General features: G+C 36.9%; 1 protein-coding gene across 1 annotated transcript in view; it reads left to right on the top strand.

The window, feature by feature from the left end:
- The window catches only part of LOC149302397 (interphotoreceptor matrix proteoglycan 1-like), a 72,274-nt gene that overhangs the window by 14,452 nt on the left and 35,324 nt on the right, over positions 1–22,498 (top strand). The window contains exons 7-11 of the mRNA XM_089482459.1: positions 6,802–6,860; positions 11,188–11,208; positions 11,471–11,703; positions 13,405–13,490; positions 14,776–15,499. Of these exons, the coding sequence (XP_089338585.1) occupies positions 6,802–6,860; positions 11,188–11,208; positions 11,471–11,703; positions 13,405–13,490; positions 14,776–15,499 (1,123 nt within the window). The remainder of the gene's footprint in view (positions 1–6,801; positions 6,861–11,187; positions 11,209–11,470; positions 11,704–13,404; positions 13,491–14,775; positions 15,500–22,498) is intronic.

Raw genomic sequence — 22,498 nt, 5'->3', positions numbered from 1 at the left:
CTTTGTCTTTATGGACAGATGTTGAATCATTGCATACCAGATGGTAAATGGCAGGTCATTCCTGCAATGAAAGCCAATATTAAATGGTGTATGTTAATGGCTTGTCTGGAAATTCTGCATGCTACTTCAGGACATTTGGTATAATTAAACCATGCACATTTTTGTCCATCTTTAAAATAACTTGGTAAAGTTTGTGAGGCATGATGATTAAAGGCTCATTGAGTTTAATCCTGCAGTTTCTAGACTTAAACTCAAGACATACCGTAACTGCTTTAGGTCATATGCTGGCTTCAGCTATTTCAGTTTCCACCCACCACCAAACTTCCATTAGGGTGACCGCACAAACTAAGCTCATCTCTGTTTTCTATGGAGATGTCTTTTGTTTCTCACCAGCAGAAGAGAGAAAAGGGGGCTCACTATTGAAAGTCACACAACTCCTTTTATATTTTAAAGAGCAATGTGACATGTGAAGCATTTGCAGGAAGCTTCAGATAGTAAATAAGTAGATCTTTTCATTCTCTAGTTGGGCTTTATAGTATGACCATCGTTGCTTCTTGTCTTTCTACACCTCTCTAGTACCGCTCACAAATCATTTTATTGTTAACATTGCCCATCTTTCCCTGCGTGTATGATCTAACAACACTTCTGTATACCAGACTCATACCCTTTAAATAATGATAAAAATTGTCCGCTTTATAGACCTATCTAGACTCTCTATGTGTGTCATATTAAAAGATTTAAGTATAATGTAATTAATTTACTGAAACTGCCTATAGCTTGTGCATTGTGTATGTCAATCAGTGCAACTGTGTTCAATATATTACATTTAAAGGTTACCTCATGGATGCCGACAACAGCAGCAGTTTGTGGCTGTATCAACATTATCTAGTCAATTTCCTGTGCTAACTGTGTCTGAACCTATAAATAACAATCAGCAACTTAGCAACAATGTAGAGATAACTGTAATGCGTAGGGTTAATCAAAGGGATCAGGAGAACAACTTATTGTATTTAAGAATCTATACCCCATAGTACTGTATACGTAGAAGAGTTTTCAAATGTCTTGCACAATCCTAATGGTTCATGAAATCATTAAGTGTATATAATTGGAAAATATATGATTTTTGGGGAAAGTGACAGATCCACTTTAAGATCTTAAACACTTATTAGCTAACAAGTAGGATACAAATGATCTTGCTTTAATTATGACCTGATACAATTGATAAGAACTAACAATTTAGTTTATTATTAGCGGTATTATGAGTATTGTCCAGATTTTGCACAGTATTGTGTCAAGAGTGAAAGCCAGAGTCTGGCTATTGCAAGATACATTGTAAATTATTTCTTTACTAATAAATAAATAATGTCCTGCACCTGGATATATAGCTGCCACTTAACAATGCTTTCAAGGGGATACCACAGTCCATTACAAGGCCTGGAAAGGATGGATTTCATTTCCAGACATCATTAGCAATAGTAATTGAAGCTGAAAAAAGACCTTCAAGTTCAGGCAATTACATACTGCTGTTGATCCATTAGAAGGAGAACAGTAATATGGAATAATTTACCTTATATGTTAGGTTAGCCAGATAACACATAACTCACAATGGGTCTATTCACTAAGAAGAAAACAAAAATGCGAGTTGTAGCATCAATTTTCAGAGTTTCAGGTGAGGTCACCCAAGTTCATTGGTTGTTGGAAGGGGCTGGGGACCCCAATTGTGTTTCTTTTTTAATATTTATTTAATCTTTTGCATTGATGTTTGGAGAAGGGGAAGAGACAAGCAAGAGTCATCCTGCATATCCTCTGGGTTGCATATTTAACTTAAATGTAAATCCTTTTGCAAAACCCTTACTTTTGAAACTCACATGGGCTTGTGTGACTCTACTGCAGGCAAGTGTATGCAAGTGGAAACATTTTTTTCCCATTTCACTTTTTAGGATCTAACTAAATAAACTATAAAAAAACGAACACACTATCATTCTATGAAATAAATGTAAGGGGTAGTGCTGGTTTTAACAGTTTTAAGGCCTTTGCAAATTAATTGATTGATAATTGAATGAGCCCAAATTCCCAAGAGCTCTGATTTGTGAACAAAACGAAATAATTTTGATCAAAATCCCAGCCTGAAAATGCACAAAAACAATTGACCTAAAAAAATAAATATTGGAATATTTACTCAACTTCTTTGTTTCTGAAAATGCATTTTTAATGGTACGGTATTGAAGTTTATCAGTGAGCACCTGTGACTTGCAATTCTCTTGAAGATTTTTGCATATTAAAGAGAGGATACGTACTAATGCTTTTGTCTATCATTATTTATGTTGCATAATTCTGCAGCCTTTCATAAGAACTCTCAAGAGAAAAGATATATGAGATTGTGATGGACAGACAACAGGATAATAGCACGTTGGCAAACACTGTATAATGATGTACTTATACATCTTGCAAGTAGAGAGTACAAAAGCTGCTTTGCGAATTATTCCCAAGCAGACGTGTTTCACTTTGAATGTACAAAGTGCTCACAAAAGTGTAACCTTAAAGATGCAAATTAGAGGAGCTCTAATAAGGAATATGTTCAAGAAAAAAATATATAAATAGAAAACAGCAAGAATAAAGTAAAAGCAAGCCACCCTCTTTAGGGGGAATTTCTTTAGGTCTCACATCTCAATGTACCTCCTTCCTTTCCGGCTGTCCCTCTTTTCCATTAAATCATATAGGCTATGAATGTATGACAGTGATCTCCAGTTAAAATAATATGTATACACACAACAGAAAATGAGTTTATAAATTATGCAAATAATATACCGTATTTGCTCGATTATAAGACGACCCTGATAATAAGATGACACCCTTTTTGACCATTAGAAATGTTGGGAACTATGAGTTATAGGCCCACTAACAGCTCCCTAATTATCTGTTGCTTGGATGTGTTCCTTTTTTATAGCCCTATAGATGGATATCAAATGACAGACAGGCAATGTGCCTATACAAGGACTGCAGTAAGGGGAGGGCTGGCAAGCCTCTTGGGTAGGTCCAGCCAAACAACCCATCAGTAGCCCATGTTGGGGCTGGAAAATTCCAATCAGGTTGTACGTTCTGTCTACATTCCTTGTTTTGCTAGGAATCAAAGTGGCTATACACAGAATTTCAAGTAAACATAAAGAGACTTCAGACATTGGCCTTAAATCTTCAGATCAGAGCATCCCAGGGGCTAACTACACACCTGTCCCCCTTACCAGCTCTCTCCTGACTCCAGTGTTTTAGTAATGAAGCTTGTAGAACTCATCGGTGATATGGTGCATTTACCTGAAACTCCACTAAGGAAAGTCTATTGCTGCTATTTGTAATTTTTTTTGCGTTATCAATAATTGTAAATCTGTTGGGGTTTTCATATATAAGGTGCATCTTATTATAACACATGGCACATACCAAACATTTAAAAGCAAGTATTTAGAGAAACACATTATATACCAGATGTTCAGTTGCATCTTGAATGCAGCACAGGTAATTCTTTTAGACCCTTTTTCCTAAAAAAAAGAAAACAAAAGTATATTCATCTTATGATTGTGATCTTAAAATTAAGTTAATTAAGCTAAAGTAAATGCCTTCTGAAATAAGCAATGCTACTTCTATTTTTTCATATGGCCCACACGGTAGAGAATGACAAGGAATAAATGTCTAGAGACAAGTACTTATCTTTATTTTGTTTATTGGCTTTGTATTGCTATAATCCTCCATCATCCCATGGGCTGCATCTGCCAGAGGCATGCTCCAGTGCTCCCTGCTGATAATTGAGGTGTTTTAACTGCAGTTACGACAGAACGAAAATAAAATACAAAACATGTTGTTTTAAAGTTAAAACATTGGGTCCACATTCAATTCTAGCTCAAGAACCAAAGCACTGCTTGATGTTGCTGTGCTTTGGGGTATATTCTCCAGTATGATATCAGGTGTTTATTATATTTCGTGTCATATACCAATTCAGACATTCATGCAATGTTTAGACATTTACTGGGATAACATAGACTTACTGTCAGGGACTGGGTCCATACAGACAACTGTAATACCCCAGAGCGCCCAATGATGGAATTCAGGAGTTATTGTGCAGTAGCGGAGTCGGACAGTGCCTGGTGCAGGGTGACTGCATTCTCCAGGGTGTTGAGCACCTAGGGATGTGTGGCCACATACCAGGGCCCTGACATAGCAGGGGATATTGTCCAGAACAAAACAAAGTGATATCCTACAGGTATCCTGGAGCAGGATGCTGCAGGCTGGGAGTAGGGGAGCTAAGCAGAGTAACAGCAGAAATAGAGCGAGCAAGGGGGACAGAACAAGGAACAGGGAGACCAAGCAAGAAACATAGCCAGACAAGACATACATGTACAGGACACAACAAAGGACAGGGAACAAGGCAAGGAACACATGGGAAGGAGTGAGGAGCCGAGATCCTCAGACACTTCTCCTTTAAGGATATCTTAAACCGGGACATGGGGAGAGGAGAGAGGAACTGAGATCCTCAGATAATTCAGGGAAAGAGGGCAAAGGCACATAAAAGACTGACACACATAAATACAGGAATAGCCTAGGACTATATGATAACAATTAAAGAGTTAGTCACATCTTATGGCTGTAGTATGCTTTGCTCGCGACTACGCCGAAGTCCTCCTATATTTGGTGGGTCCTAGCGCTAAACCCTGCCTACTGAATTACTAATAAGCTGAAACATTAAATCTATACACAGAACAGAGAAGGACGTACCTTTAGACTGCAGACTGAGACAAACATAATAAACAGGTGGGGCACACCTTATAAATGAAAAAGGAGCTGAAGCTAAGAGCAGGACTGAAACAAAGTAGCAGAAGTAAACAGCAAGGCACAAGGAAATCTAGGAATGGATTACAGCAAAGGGGGAACTGTAGCAAGACAGGGGAACTGTAGCGAGACAGGGGAAACTAGAGAGAAGCAGCTCTGCAGCCTGAATGGGACCTGACACTTACATGGTAAAACAAAGATAAAATAAATAGATGCCGAGATAAACCACAAGGGAAAATTCAAGTGTGTACAATATGACCCGACTACATTTTTCTCATCAGTAAGTTTGAGCATGTGTTTGTTACTGATAACAAACTATTATAACATTACGTTAATTTAAAATGCTGCATAGCTAATCCTCTAGTGTTTAATAGGTTATATGATGTAGACTAGGCTGTTGCCAATATTGGATCTAATTTCCATTAACCCATATGTCAGCTCCTGAGGGACTATTAGAGGCATACATAATTTAGAAGAAATAACATCTATTTTGCTAGGTTTGACCCACTAGGATCTGATGCTGACATATCCATTACAAACACAAGGTAAATTATTTTAAGATATATACAGCTGACAATGGTTGGAAATGGTCTCAGAATGCTACATTAGCTTGTAGCAAATTCTGCCCGAAAAAGCAATCTCACCAAATAGCTGGGGAAGCAGATAAATAAATGCAGAAGAAAAGCCACAGACCCAGATTAACCCAGCATTCAATTAGCAAATGCTTTTGTACCTTCTGATGAACGGAGTCTGACTTGACATCACTCCTGCTGGTCATTTTCTCTTTTAAACATAAAAAAGTAAGGGATCAACGCACACCCAGTAAATACTACTTAAAAACACCAATCCAAGGCATAAATATTTGGGATTCCATCACAATATATGGCCATGTATTGCTTAGCCTGCCACTACATCAACAATGATGAGTCCTAACTAATTTTATTTGGCTATATTGCTTACCAAGGAGCTGAATCAGTGGGACTGCACTACATTTTATCCAACTGAGACATGCTGGTAATTTCAGTAATAGCACGGTCTGAATGTGTATGCTTTTTTATTTTAATAATATGTCTTTCTATTAAGTTTTTCTTTATAAGGATACAGAAAAAAGAAAGGGAGGGGGGCAAACATCATATCAGATTCCATACATTGCTTATAATAATAACTACCTGAAGTAGTGGAAGAAACAAATTTTAAGGATATATAAGGATGTATAAGGACATGTCATTTCAGCAGTACCTCCTTAACCTCTGTACACAATGGCTAACAGTTATCCAGTGTTTAAGAGCTTAGATTGAGCTATGCTGCAAATGGAAAGTTAGTATAGGAAGGGTTTTCAAGAGAATCTGCAGAAAAGTTGTAGATATAATCACTGACATCACAATACAACATAAAGGCTCAATGCCAGGAAAAGGTTGGCTGGTTCTATATAACACATTGTTAAACCAATAGAATTTCTTCATCCATTTGGGGTCTAATCAGGGTGGAGGCAAATATCACCCCTTCTTCTGAGCATGGTGGGTGGGTAAATAAATCAACTATATATATCTGGCAGGGGGCCACATGCTGAACAAGTACATTAACTACCTAGGTACTAACAACAGCGTTTTAGACAGTGAGCCTGGGTTGGGTGATGGCATATACACAGTCTGTAATTATTATGTATACAATAACAAATTAATCTCATTTTTACATACTGTCTGAAGAAAAAACCTCTGAAGCCTTGAAAACTTATGCAACTTTAACTCTTTTTCTATGCTGACCTTTTGTTTTTTTTAGAGATTTAGGAAATTGAGCTTTAGGAATAAGGCAGATGTCCATTTACAAACAAGGTTATTAGCGACACAATCAAATAGGGAAAATATTAAAATAATATTTTTTTATGGAGGGTCCTAATGTGTACCATATGGCAATGCTTATTTATTAAATACATATTGCACACATTTTACCTTGTCGTTAACAGAAAATAATCTCATTTCTCTATAGATGCAGAAGGTTTTTGAAAAACTCCCAGGTTTCAAAGAAATACAAGTCTTGAGATTTAGGTAAGTTATGTTGGTGATAGACATGTGCCCCTCAAGGGTGTAGTTAAAGTTTTGTTAATGGTGACCTTCTACCTTTTAGTTGTGAGACACTGATAATTTGTTTAAAACCCTTCTTCAAAAAATGTACATCACAAAAAAGTTTTAATTCAGATAAACCAGGACCAATGTGCCATGTTAGCACACTTAAGAGGTTTAGGAATACAACACTGGTATGGTGTTTGGTTGGGTTTTCTATGCCACTCAACATTACAAGTTGGGAAAGCAGTACACCCTCTTAGCTCTATGTGCAGGCACCCTATTCCCCCATCCCCTCACACATAAACCCTTCCTACTTCCCTACCCTCCCATTGCAGGTACTCTCTCTCCACACCTTTTTGGTGGTCTAACTCACTGTCTTCCATGTCCGGATGTGACATTACTTCCTGGTGTGCAGTATGTGATACAAAGGAGACTGTAGACATGCCACATCGCAGGACTGGCATCACAGCTTTGTCTAGTGTGAATTGGGACAGCTGGCAGGTACAGGGCTCACTCATCTTCACCAGATAGATGCTTTGTGCAAGAGGGATCATCTACTGTCCCAAGCAGCCTCAACAACAATGAATGCATATTAAAATACTTAGTACTTTAATATACTTTCTTTACCTGTAAAAAAATAACTTACCTGAACTGTTAATTACACTTATTGCTTTAACACCTAGCACATAAACTGACTTCATGTTGCATGGATGTGGATATTTATACCAAAAATGTATTTAATCCCTTATTCTGTTCGTGAAATGGAGTGGGTAGAAGAAGAAAAAAAAGTGGACCAAATAAAGTGTGATGTTTTATGACACGTAATAGATTTGGAAGTTAAGTGAGCCGAAAGACTTTTTGCTGTTATCAAATAAAACAAAATGGGGAAGAAATGAAGATATCAGACATTCTTTAAATTGCAAAGATAAAACCTTGTGCTTTTAAATCACTTATTTTGAAAAAGGAATATAAATGTCTTCTTGCTAAAATACATAAGTACTGTGTCTATCCGAACCAATGCAATTTGATGAAAGCATTTACCTATTAAACTAATAGCATATACCTATGTTTGTTGACTTTGCATTTAAAAAATGTGCTGCGAAATTCTGTAAAATAAGGGGACATTTCATACCAGAAGTGTAAGATATGAAGTGGGAAAGCACATTTAAATAACTGTTTTGCTCTCACTTTACAAAGAGATATGAAATCCACTTCCAAGAATCTCGCAAACCACAGGGCCCTGCCTATCATGGGTCTGCCTATTTAACAAACTACTTGCATACGCATGACTGCAGGGGAGCAGAAAAAAGGCAAGCAACACAAAAATTCTTTAACTCGTGATTTAGTTATACCAAGTTAAGCTTAGTGGGGTTTTGCCCCACATTATACACCCTCCATCCTTTGCTCAAATTGAATAAAGTTACCATATGAAAGGCATGGATCCCATAGCTGCTCTGATCTCCTTTCAATGATTACCTGCCTGTCTATAGGATAAGAAGGGACATATGTGTCTCTGTCAGTCCCAATCTAACTTCCCCTATTGCCATGGAGCACCTGATTCTGTCATCAGCCAGCTCATAAACCCCAACAATGCAACACCTGGTAATGTGGGATGGGGCAGAACAAATGAGGCCAGTCCCAAAAGAGGAGAACTCGCTTGATCAGATTGCGTGGTCTGTGGATAGGCGTTACCGCCTCTTCACGAAATGGATCTTGAGCTTTCAATGGCCGATACCAACACAACCACCATACCAATGATAGCAAGCAGCAGTGGGAAGTAGAAAAGTATTTGGGGAATTGAGGCCCCCATCTAGATTACCACCATGTCAATACATTTTTTTTTACAGATTCCTTTCGGCATAGCACACAACTTTAAATTTCCCTCTGTTTTCATAACTCTTAACAGGAACTCAAAATCTTATACTTCAATACAAATGACAGCACAATAAACTGTAAAATAACAAGAACTGTGAAAAAAATTAGGGCATCTTAATTGCAGAGTAAATTTAATGAGCTCCCAAATCAAAACCTGACCTCCGTCTCATAAAAAATCCTTTTATGTACTTTACTTCCCATGGGAAAGTAAATGTCCTGTTTCAAGGGAGAATTAATATGCATATCAGAGTTATCTGTCTTCTTGCCAATAATATTGTAATTAATTAAAATCTTGCCTGAATATGACATCTAGTTTTACTCTCTTGCCTTATAAACCTTGCAGTTTTATGATAACTGTTTCTACTGATTATGACATGTTATACTGTCGCTCCTTGGATCTTTTACCACCAACGTTTCAGGACAAAAATCGGATGTACTTTCTGGGCACTGGCTACCAAAGATCTAGAAGTCTATAAAAAAAAACCTATAAAATAGGTTGCGTAGGGCATATGCTTTTCCATTTACACCACACATTAAACTCCCTGGTTATGTAAAAAAAAACATTCTTTATTCAGTCACATAACAACACATAAACTTTTAAATATTTTTTTCAGTTTCTATGGCACCAACCTAGAATTATTATTTAATGTTTCATTATATTACTGATCGTGATGCAGAGAGAGGCACAGAACAGTGCCAGTCATGGTGTCCTGATACAGATAAAATAATAATGGTTGCCTTATTTTCCCACCAAAAGATGCCAGTGGCTACAGGGGCAAGTAGGAGAACTTGGCAAGGCAGCTTCTCTAAAATTTGTATTGAAAATGTTTAGTTTATTTTTAGCATTTTATTTATTGTTAATAGTATTTGTGACAAGCACCATTTAAATAAATATAATTACAAATATTATGTTATGCTTGTTGCCAGGAAATAAATTAAATAATATGTTTAATTCATAAAATACACTTCCTATAGTTGAATTACATGGTAATTAAATGGGCTATTTCCTAGTCTGAGAAGCCGATTGTACAATCCCATAATTCCATTACATACGATTATGAGACAATTTGCCTTTAGAACATAAAAAATTACCGGTTAAATATAACATTCATGTGGCCTACATGTTATCACATACATCCACATTTAGAATAAAACCATAATCTTATGAATTCATATGAATGTCAAAGTTCTCTTTAGAGCAAAGTAGAATATACTGCATTTTTATACATATATAAATGACTGACTGGTATTTCTGTTAAGGTCTTAAATTTTGTTGACCCACGGTAAAAGAAAAAGGGATGCATGGCGACTTGGGAGACATAAGTCCAGGTTTTTAGAACTAATATGAAACTAAGAAAATCAAAAACAATTCAAGTAGGTTCAGCCAATTCATATATTATTTTAATACATATGTTTTGGAACAATGGAGGGACAAGTAAAAATAAATAAATTAAGTTTTCAGTATTACACTTAGAGTTGCCAGAAGACATGTCCTTTTACTACACAATTCATGAATCTAGAATTAAACTACTTTCAAAAATATCTCATATTTCACGTGTTTCCCAAAAATGCACCATTATTTTATGCACAACACCATCAAATTATGCATAATTTAACTGTCTCCCTTATTCATGATATGATCTCATGATCTGGACTTGTTGCATGGTTTATTGAGATGATTCTTAATTTGTTAAAGCTATTGTCCATCCTGTCATATGATTGGACTTAAACGCTGAATGTTAAAGTGTTATAACATAAAATGATACCAATAATAACTCAGGGTACCTTAGGGGTTCATTTTGAAACATAATTATTTTATTTGGGATAAGTTCAATACTGATCTCAGTGGCTGATCTAACCATTTTTGGTTTTGCACAGTCCCCTCCCTGGTTCTTCCCACTCTTGCTTACCTTCTGCCCACTGCTCAACCCTTTAAAGTCGAACCCATCCATACACGTTTTTGTGTGTAAAAAAGGCTCTCTAGGTGCTTTCAATATGACCTTCAAGGGACACTCCAGCCATCGCTTGACCTTTCATGCATATGATAGTTGAGAGGTACCTTGGAATTTTATGGTGTCACTTTTGCAAATACATGGGGGATTCTGCAAAATGGACAACAGGGTGTCCGTTTAAGGCTATTCCATCTTATGCCTAGTCTGCTTTATGTCTGTCCCTACCCTTAAGATATAACTCTCCATGACTGCAAACCAATTTTTGATAATAAAGCACACCACAGATGGCAGACACACATAAAAACAGAATAGATCTGTACAGTGACATGGTTTAAAGCGGACAGGTTTAGAGAATTATTCTGTTAGTTTTATACCTCATCAACTGAAATATTTATTTTTATCCAACCTCATAGTATCCAAACCTTACCAAATTTTAATTTTATATATTTTTTTCTTTTGTTTCTCTGTGTATCCCAACCAAGACAAAAGAAGGAAGAAGATGGGTAATGGTCTTTTTTATTATCTTAGTCACTTTTGTTTACTTTTAACTGTAGTTTTATTTTATCTTATCTAAAATTATATATATATATATATATATATATATATATATATATATATATATATATATATACATGCAGTAAATGTATTACTAGTTCAGCAAGCTAAATAATATAGTTTTTATAACATTTTTGGACCGTTGAGATGATAAGTACAATTCAATGTACAGAACATTTAATCAATATACTTGCTTTTTTTGTGCTGCAGATCTGATAGCATTGTAGTGCGCTATGCTGTAGTCTTTGAAAGAGGCAGCACTGATTCTAAAAATAACATTGACAAGACACCTACTATCATATCTAACAAAGTCGAAAACGGTAACAATGAGGAGGAAAACGAAATGTCATACACTGTGGTGGAACTCCAGAATATGGTTGCCATGGCACTGCGCGATGATCGATCCCTACCAATGGATCTCCAAACACTATGGTTTGCGGATGGTAAGCAATTTTTTTTTTAATTTCATTTTATACCCCTGGTCTTAGTGTTAAAAGAACACAGCAAAACAATTCAGTTTTCATCTTTAATGTTTTGTTTTTGTGTGTATGGTACTGACAAGGGATGTTGTCAGTGTGACAGTTTCTTCTAATGAAAACAAGCAACCTGGTGCTTTTGTTTTTGTTACCACTTCTTACGTTTCATTGTAAATCTTCATGTACAGACACAAAATAATTGTTAAAGTGGTTATTATATATTGTAGTAAATATAAAATAATAAGCATTCGGATCAAGTGGGTTCTTTTGATAAAAGTCCCACGTTGGGACTGAAACATCAAGCTATTCTGTACCATTAATATGCTAACCTGAAATATAACATTTCTTAAAAATATATCATTTCTCCTTCTTTGTTGTAACTACAAGATAAAGCTGTTTTAGTCAGTTTTAGTCAGTTGCCTGCAGCAGTGATGTTTCCTGGCATTAGCAAACTAGGCTTAAGGCAGCTGGTACCGGGCATTCTCCCCGGTACAAAATCTCGGGCGATCAAGCCCCCCTGTTTGCTGTTGCTGAATAGATCCAGATACCTGTGTAGGTAAACCACAGGAGTCACAGATGGGTGATACAGAATGTCATGTGTTAATGCAGGATGGATGGCCAGACACAGCTGTTTCGGTACATTAAATGGGTATACAACACAAAGTTTACAGAGCAGGTAGTCAGAAAGGCCAGCTCCAGTGCACAGGCAGATCAAATTAAAAGCAGAATCACTAAGCAGGAGAGTAGTCAGGCAAGCCAAGGGTAAAAAAACAGCATACACAAATACGAGTAAAAAACGCAATAGCAGGACCACACATCTGTGCATCAATCACCACACTTAAACCCCTTAAATCATTTTTTTAAATGTTATATGGGGTATATGCAAAGGATGGATGTGGCCCTCTTGAACATAAAACTATGTATTTGGGGTATGACTGTAATCAGGAGATGTTACGAAGCAAAAACTGGGTCTTGTTTTTATATTTTATGTATTTCTATGATTTTAGACGAATGCCCTACTTATCATGAACTGAACTACTGAACATAATGATATATAATTTGTGTGGGTTCTTCAAATATGGAAAAGGGGAATCATGCTTTAACAAACATGGTAAAATGACGAAAATATTTTGGTCCTGTGGTTATGAAAACCCCTGGGACTGAAGCGGTTAAGGGGGCTGAATGTAAATGAAATGGGGGGGGGGCATTAGGGGCTATGGCAACAGACCAATACAATTTTTTATGTAACAGAATGGTTCTATATGTTGTTTATTTGTTTATTTCAGGAAAAAGCTTAACTCAGTGGTTGCTTTAAAAAAAAATGTAAACTTGTTTTCTAAAACAATTCAAAAAAGAATTATTTTTTCACTTGCTGGGTTTGAAATTGACGAACAAGTGATCTGAGAGATACAGTTTGCGATTCCAAATTGCAGGTGTTGAATTTGTTGAGACTGACTGCTGCCAAGTGTTTATTCTTCTAAAATATCTTGTATCATCTGGCAGAATATATGTATTCCCCCACTGTAATGATATTTTAATGCTCAAAAACAAGATTTTATGAGAAACCTGAAACACATTTTTTATATATTTAATTGCAATTAATAGAGGTTACCTTTCCAATATGAGCACCATTACTTAACACACTTTGTTATCTGTTCCTTTCAATAGATCCAGACAAGTCACTTGGAAGTCTGGAAAATAATTCTCAGCCTTCTGTCACCATGTCAACAACATCTGCAATGAATACAGATTTGGTAAATACAATATGCAATGTTTCAACACTAAAGAGTGGTACCAGAACTATTAAAAACCGCAATGCTTAAAATTTTAAACTATTTTAATCTGTCTATTGTATTAGTAGTTGTCCACTTTCTCCTCCAGTCTTCTGTCTTTGGTGCATAGTTGACCCTCATTCTCTCAACAAAGAATATGGTCTTGTAGAGTAGACTGAGGCATATTTTTAAGTTACTTCATTATATCTTCAAGAACAATATACCACGTCATGCCCCGTGGTAGGCAAAAAGGAGCAAGAAAAAAAAACGTGTCTAGAAAAGCAATAATTGAAAACTATATAAGTACAAGGAGAACGGGAGAAAGGAGAATAGGCATGATAGGGGGGCTTGAAACAAGGGTCAAGATACATGAGGGAAGTCGGAAACGGCATAATCTGGAAATAAGAAGAGAAGAATTATTTATTGATACAGGTCTGATGGTCTATTGGGAGATTAAGGGTGATGATTGTTGGCATATTATTAAAAGGTGTGGAAAGGGTAAAGGCCACACTGAAGGAATAAGAAGCAAAAACTTAACAGGGAAGGTTAACGTGAGATATAAAAAGGAATTAGGGAGGAGAAATGAACATGCTTTGAGGGTGGAATGTTGTGAAGATGGTTAACAGTAAAATACTGTATGTGTTTATAAATTGTTCTAATGAATGTAACAGCGCTGCGGAATCGACCGGCACTTTATAAATAAATATAATGTAATGAAATGTAATACATTGTAAGATTGCTGAAGCCTAGAGAGAAAAAAGTAATCGGAATAGAAAAAGCAGAGGAAAATATTAATTTAGTGGTGATACAAATGGAGACACATCAGGCTTGTTTGTTAGAAAAAAATCAATTCTTGTCTTTGGATAACTATAGAAAAGTGTACCAAAACAAACGGGCCTCCTTGATTTCCATCAGCTTGATTTGGTGCTAGTTTCACATCTATGGCTGAGACCTACTAATCCCTACTGCAACTAACTGTCCTAAATACGAATTATTTTCTGTGAGAAGCAAAAGCTTCATTTATTTCTTAATGTCATCTCAAGGACATGCAGATCCTAAGCATCATTGATGAGACCCTTTGTTCTGGAACATTAATAATTTAATAATTTAGTGGTTAAGCATCAGAGACATAACCTCCATGCATATCAAATCACTATCAGCACTATAATGCAATATTTATTAAATTCTTAACATCTACCCATCTGCAGCTTATAGATCTAACTTTATATTTTTCTATCTTCAACTCATTTTCTCTTTTTCTTTGGAGGATGAGACCCTAAATGCTGAACAGCCTTTAGGTAATCCTGATCCAGTATTAGAGGATGAAGAGACCGAAGGCAAATTTAAAGAACTTACAGTGATTATAGAAAAACCTGGCACTGAAAAAGATGCGCGTGGAACCCAAGATAAAATTGTCACAGTAGTTACTACTGATTCTGTTTTTCCCTCAATTTCATCTTTCCTTGAAGAATATCAAGTTCCATCAATAGAATATGTGGCTGATGTGGTCAGTGTTATAAGTGAAGGTTTTACAGTGCCTTTTAATGCCTCAGATGCCAATGATAAGACTAATCTGTTAGTTGAAAATGTGGTGAATATCACACCATCTTCCGTTGACACAGATAATGTGATCACTCCCGTTACAACAATTTTACCTGGTACTGATGTCCTGCCTTCATCTGACATGTTTCAGGAAGGTGAAAATCTTAGGAAACAGGAAGACAAAGCTGACTACAATACAGTCCATGCAAAACCTCAGGAATCCACAGAAATGTCTGGTGATCATCTAATGCCAGGAACTGACCTTGGAACCAGCCATACAGATTTTCAGACATTGAACTACTCTGCTATGAGAACAACATTTTCACACATTACGTTAGGAAGCACAGAGGTCCTGGAAACAATCAGATCTAGCACTCCCAGCTATACCTTTTCCGAAAGTAATAAAATCACTATTGTGCCACCAGCAACTGAAAGCCTTCCTGGATACGGTATGTGATAATATTCTGAATTTTATTTGCTCTGTTTATGCAGGACCAGAGGCAAACACCTATACCTAAAGCGCTAATCTTCTAGGGGTACTATGGGAGGCCAAAGCATGCAGCTTAACAATAGCCCTCCTAGTTTCTATATATGCTTTACTGACCATTTCCCACTTCTTTTTGAATATGCAACTCCCATTATAAGCAATCTTTATCCAGTTCCAAGTGAGGTCTTGCCTAGAAAATCTTCTTTTAAACAAATGTATTATAAATCAAAATACATTACAGAGAAAGACTTTATGAGAAAAATGTATGGAGCCCCTTTGACTGCTGGGGGTCTAAGCACTGGCTTAATCTCTTTATATAGTAGTGCAGTCATTCTCCTAGGGGTGCCAGAAATCGAAATATAGATTTTATAGGAATTTCTCAGTGATATAAAATCAGTTGAGAATGAAAAACCAAATACAGGAGGAAATGCTTTTTGATGCCTGTACTGTGCACATCCTTAGTAACAAGGGGAATGTTCTTTAAACTTCCAGGTATGAATAATACAGAAACAATTATTGCCTCACTGGTGTAGTTTGCAAGTAAATATGCATATAATTTGTATGTTGTTTTATGGGTGTTTAGACTGATTTATGACCCAGTGCATACTATGGCTAATACTATCCTGAAGTTTTATGTTTTGATTTTTTTTTTAATATAGTTCACAAGTAACGCCACAGTCATCAGGATGTAATTGCACATGACAGTGATTTTCCACTGTTTTTTTTACATATTTTTCATTTCTGACTTTGACTCCAACTGCAGCTGATTACAGTTTCTGCAATCTGGGTTATCAGAGATACCAGCAGGGTCTGGACAGTCCCTCTGGGAACCTTTTCTTGTGTGTTTTTGATGGTGTTAACACTAACATTGTTGGAAGAGAGTGTCTGAACTGGGCATGGGCATTAAGTTGGAGTGCAACTGTTTTTACGGGCGAGCATTGTTAGAACAGAGCCACTGGACAGGGGAGATTTCTAGGCTTGCATCATTGGGATCAAAAATGTATAAGGTGTCCCCAAAGGGATCTTGAGCCATACCACACTGTGAACAATGCAAAAACAAACAAAACGGTATAGTTTTTTTTAAAAATTATTATGACTAATAATTATTTTGTTTTATGTATTTCTATGATTTCAAAATTAGGCTCTACTTCTCCTGAACAAAATAATGTATAATTTCTGCAGGTTCATCAAATATAGAAACGAGGAGTCACGGTTTAACATACATCCTTATGGTAAAAATAACAAAAAAATATCTGGTCCTCACGTTCTGAAAATCCAGTTTAGTTCTAGGTAATTGTAGCCAGGTAATGTTAGTAGTTTGCCAACTCAAAGCCAGATAAGTAACATAGTAACATTGGTTAGTGAGAGGGCTTGCAATGATGTTGGAAAACTAATGAAGGGACATTATAATTAGCAGAATTAGATCAGAAACAAAAGGAGAAGTTTATTGCAGTAACCACAGGGAAATAGAAACTTTGTCAAACAGCACAGTAACAGCCAGTAGCGATAGATTGCAAATTAAGTTATTGTTACAGAGGTCACCATTTAAAGTGCAGAAGCATGCAATTCTTTACACAAAGCAGACAAGATAATAATCTTCTACATGATTCTTCTCAACCCATACTCTAAGAAAGCCTGAGGTTCTTAAATCTTGAATTGATGTTGAACATAGGTTCAGCAGTTTCTGTGCTACAAAAATCTTTACACTGCAAATATTTTCCAAATGTTCACGTAACTACCCATGGTTTTTATGCCACAAGCAAAATTCTTGTGTTGTGAAACCAGATTGTTAATGTGACTTTCAGTATGTGCTTTATGCAAGCTGATTTATCTAACTCTTAGTTCGGCCTAATCACAGCTCAAACAATCTCATTGCTTATGAGTTTTCTTTATTTTAAGGAAACACACTATTCTTCTTAAGAAAAGGCCACTTTCCCAAACAAAAATGTTTCCATTCCCAGTTAGACATAAATACAACTGACATAAATAAATAAGGACGTCAAAAAAAGTATGAAAATAATTCAATATTGTGGTTATAGCAACAGACTGCAAAGATATGCATGGGGCCCATCCAAGAGTAAAAATGTAATGTTAACAATATTTTGGATGTGTAAAATACACTTAAGAAATGTAATCAAAAGACCATGGGCATATTAAAAGGGTAAAATATACAAAATACTACATATGACAGGGGTGTCCAACCTGCAGCTGCTGCAGGACTACATCTCCCATAATGCTCTTTCGGCTAAGGGGCTGGCTGAGGAGGATGGAAGATATAGTCCTGCAGCAGCTGGAGGGCCGCAGGTTGGATGCCCCTGACATATGAGATCTGTCCCAATGTATCTTCCCTTGATAATGATATTATAATTTCTAAAGCATTGTCATAGCTCTCTCACACACATATACAGTAACATATTCTACCAACCATTCTATTTTGCAGGACAGTAATGATTTTCAGATAATGTCCTACTGTCCCACAGAGCTGCCCTGTTGCCCTGCCTTTGCAGGGTGTGGGGATCATGGACCAGTCGGGGAGATCCTCTGATCTCTACTGTTCTGGCCCACTATGCTGTCAAATCGATAAAGATCCTTGCTATTAACAGGCCTATTCCACCCATTCCTATCCATGTTTTGAAGTAATGTGGGCAAGCCACACTTTTGTAGGAGGCTATCCACATCTGTGCGACACAGAAAGATGAACTTGTCTAGGAAAGGTATGACCCTACGTACCACTGAGATTGTAAAAAGCACCAAAGCATTGTAACAGTCAGCATCTTAATGACCTATTATTTAAAAGGTTTTTATGGAAGCATATAATGCACACTAATAATTATCATTATTTACTGTATGTTATCAAGGTAAACGTTACTCCATCCAGGAATTTTTTTTTTTTAAATAAAATGAGAACCATCAAATTAAGTACAAGAGATATTAATTAAGAAATCAAGTATTACAATGTTAATATAACTAGTTTTGTTTTAATGAATCAAAAGTAATTGAAAAACAACATAACAAGGTCATGACTTGAGGTGTAATCAAGCCATGTGGTAGTTTATTGCAAAACAGTACTGTAATTTTCAGATGCTGGTCAGGCGAGATTCATGTATCTTGGCTGAACGCCTGGCATATCCATGACATAGATACAGCTGCAAATCTTAAATGTGTAAGAGTTCTTTGTAATTCACATATATCATGTGCTTGAACCTAGAAGTTTTATACCTGCATAAAGTGTTAGCTGTCCTATTCTGCCAAGATACGCAATTAAGGAGATTCATATTTAATATACTGCATTTGTACCATGTTTACTGTTATATATTTTCAAAGATGAACAAATGATTGAAGACAAGTACGGTAATGGTCATTGGTGTCCTAAATACACATTGGAAGTTTACAAGTAGTTATTTTAATCTTTTATCCCAGGAAAAAACTCATAATTGACCCAGTCACTCCAGTCCGTGATGTATTTATGATGGCCACTGCGGTAGGCCTAAACCATGGCAGCACCCCCAGCCATTCGCCCTGTATCCACCACCTGTATTGCTGGTTGCAGAGATGTTATGGAGGTTTTACTGACTTGACATAGTCCTCCATAGTGTAAATTTGCAATTCTTATTATTTATTGTTTTATATAGTGCCATCATATTCAGCAGAGCTGTACAATGAGTAAAAAGAACATGACACGCAGTATATAACATATCAATTTGACTTACAGAAACAACAGGTGAGGAGGGCTCTACACAAACGAGCTTACAATCTAGAGGGAAATGTGCCTCTTTCAGAGACAGGCCAATCACATTAGTATAAGTATTGCAGGAGAGGGACTAGGAAAGGTGAGCTAAGGAACATGGGATGAAGGGGGTTAACGTGTACATTTTTAGCCATTGTTAAAAAAGGGGCTCTTGAGGGATTTTTTGAAGGACAGAAGGCAGGGGGAAAGACGGATAGGCCAGGGGCGGTTATTGAGATGGTGGTTTTTAAAAGTAAGAATAAAAATATCACATTAGTAATTCCCCCTCCCCATTACATCTAAACTCTCCTGGTTCTAATCTAGCTAACTGCGAATAAAGAGGGATCCATTATTTTCCATAACGTCTTCTAAGACTGTCTTCATCTAGGCTAATGATTATTAAAGGTGGTGTTTTGCATAACCAAGTTCATATTTTCACCCATACGCTCAGATAGTGTCTTTAACATGTTTCATTATTGTGCCCAACAAATAGAACAATCCACTGTCCATACAAGTGTGCAGCCATCCACAACTGACAATTTAAAAGAGGTGCTAAATCTTAGAGCCATTGTAGTGTTTTTTCTATGTATTGTTTTCTCGGAATACTGAAATATTTTAGCATACTCTGCATTCCCAGATGTGTGGCTTGATTACATTTTAATTAATGAAATTATGCCCAAGTAGTACTTTGCATATTTTTTTTTTACTATACTAAAAAAAAAAAACAGTTTAAAATAAATAAGTAACGCAAAAAAGATGGCACAGGACACACTCAGTGATTGGTGACGTAGAAGGTAATCGAATAATAAAGGGGAGATCCTTTATAAAGGGAAGAGTCCCTTACTGCCATCCAATGCTCAGTGTAATGTAAAAAGAAAACATTTTACAGATAGAGAAAGTACTCTGCTCCCTACCACTACAATGGGGCAAAAAAGTATTTAGTCAGCCACTAATTGTGCAAGTTCTCCCACTTACAAAGATTAGAAGCCTGTAATTTTCACCATAGGTACACTTCAACTATGAGAGACAGAATGAGACAACAAAGTCCATAAATCACATTGTCTGCAAAGAATTTATTTGCAAATTGTGGTGGAAAATAAGTATTTGGTCAATAACAAAAGTTCATATCAATACTTTGCTATATACCCTTTGTTGGCAATGACAGAGGTCAAACGTTTTCTGTAAGTCTTCACAAGGTTTTCACACACTGTTGCTGGTATTTTGGACCATTCCTCCATGCAGATCTCCTCTAGAGCAGTGATGTTTTGGGGCTGTCGCTGGGCAACACGGACTTTCAACTCCCTCCGAAGGTTTTCTATGGGGTTGAGATCTGGAGACTGGCTAGGCCACTCCAGGACCTTGAAATGCTTCTTATGAAGCCACTCCTTCGTTGCCCAGGCGGTGTGTTTGGGATAATTGTCATGCTGAAAGACCCAGCCACGTTTCATCTTCAATGCCCTTGCTGATGGAAGGAGGTTTTCACTCAAAATTCCACGATACATGGCCCCATTAATTCTTTCCTTTACACGGATCAGTCGTCCTGGTCCCTTTGTAGAAATACAGCCCCAAAGCATGATGTTTCCACCCCCATGCTTCACCGTAGGTATGGTGTTCTTTGGATGCAACTCAGCATTCTTTCTCCTCCAAACACGACGAGTTGAATTTCTACCAAAAAGTTGTACCTTGGTTTCATCTGACCATATGACATTCGCCCAATCCTCTTCTGGATCATCCAAATGCTCTCTAGCAAACTTCAGACGGGCCCGGACATGTCCTGACTTAAGCAGGGGGACGCGTCTGGCACTGCATGATTTGAGTCCCTGGCGGCGTGTGTTACTGATGGTAGCCTTTGTTACTTTGGTCCCAGCTCTCTGCAGGTCATTCACTAGGTCCCCCCGTCTGGTTCTGGGATTTTTGCTCACCGTTCTTGTGATCATTTTGACACCACGGGGTGAGATCTTGCGTGGAGCCCCAGATCGAGGGAGATTATCAGTGGTCCTGTATGTCTTCCATTTTCTAATAATTGCTCCCACAGTTGATTTCTTCACACCAAGCTGCTTGCCTATTGCAGATTCAGTCTTCCTAGCCTGGTGCAGGTCTATAATTTTGTTTCTGGTGTCCTTCGACAGCTCTTTGGTCTTGGCCATAGTGGGGTTTGGAGTGTGACTGTTTGAGGTTGTGGACAGGTGTCTTTTATACTGATAACAAGTTCAAACAGGTGCCATTAATACAGGTAACGAGTGGAGGACAGAGAAGACTCTTAAAGAAGATGTTACAGGTCTGTGAGAGCCAGATATCTTGCTTGTTTGTAGGTGACCAAATACTTATTTTACCGAGGAATTTACCAATGAATTAATTAGAAATCCTACAATGTGATTTCCTGTATTCTTTCCCCCCATTCTGTCTCTCATAGTCGAAGTGTACCTATGGTGAAAATTACAGGCCTCTCTCATCTTTTTAAGTGGAAGAACTTGCACAATTGGTGGCTGACTAAATACTTTTTTGTCCCACTGTAAATCTCCATGTTAGGGGAGAGGAGATCCATCCTATGCATTCTTTATACATGGCCCTCATCTTCAACCCAATTCGACAAAAAACCCTGTCCATGTCTGATGGGAGCAGATTTCTCAAGCATGTTTATTTAGGGCCCTACATTTTGTTTTTTGGTTTTTTTTAGAAAATTTATTTATTATTCTGTATAAAAGTCAACAAACTAATCACACAAGTAAGAAAGTACAGTTGAACACTTTGTAGTCAAAAAGAATAACTTTACTCAACCTGCCACACATCCTGCACTTACCTACTAAGCAGCCTACAATTGTCAGAGAAGGCCAAGGGCAACTCAATGCCTCAACAAATCAATCAGATCAACAGCTTTTTTAGTATATTCTAATTTTAGGGTAAGAGAGAGGATTCAGCGATTCCCATTTAGGATGATGGCACTAATTTTGTAGTAGCTACAGATTTATTTTATTTATCAGCTTTCAAATGTTGGGGTTCCAACAGTAAGCCAGAACTAATTCTGTTACGACAAATATAGTTATTTAATGATACAGAAATAGTTGATAATGTCTACTTAAGGAAATGTTATAATGTCTGTTATAATTAATATCAACATCCATAACATATTAATCAGTCACAATCCCAGAAAATATGTGAAATATGTGAAATTGTCCCTTTAGCTGAGTGACTTCTCCAGCATAGACTACTTTGGGAATTACTAAATTTAGATCT

The sequence above is a fragment of the Sceloporus occidentalis genome, unplaced genomic scaffold (assembly GCF_023333645.1).
Source record: "Sceloporus occidentalis isolate IW3139 unplaced genomic scaffold, rSceOcc1.0.p SCAF_19, whole genome shotgun sequence".
NCBI lineage: Eukaryota > Metazoa > Chordata > Lepidosauria > Squamata > Phrynosomatidae > Sceloporus > Sceloporus occidentalis.
The sequence above is the reverse complement of the archived record's forward strand: the minus strand, read 5'-3'. Positions and strand labels throughout refer to the sequence as shown.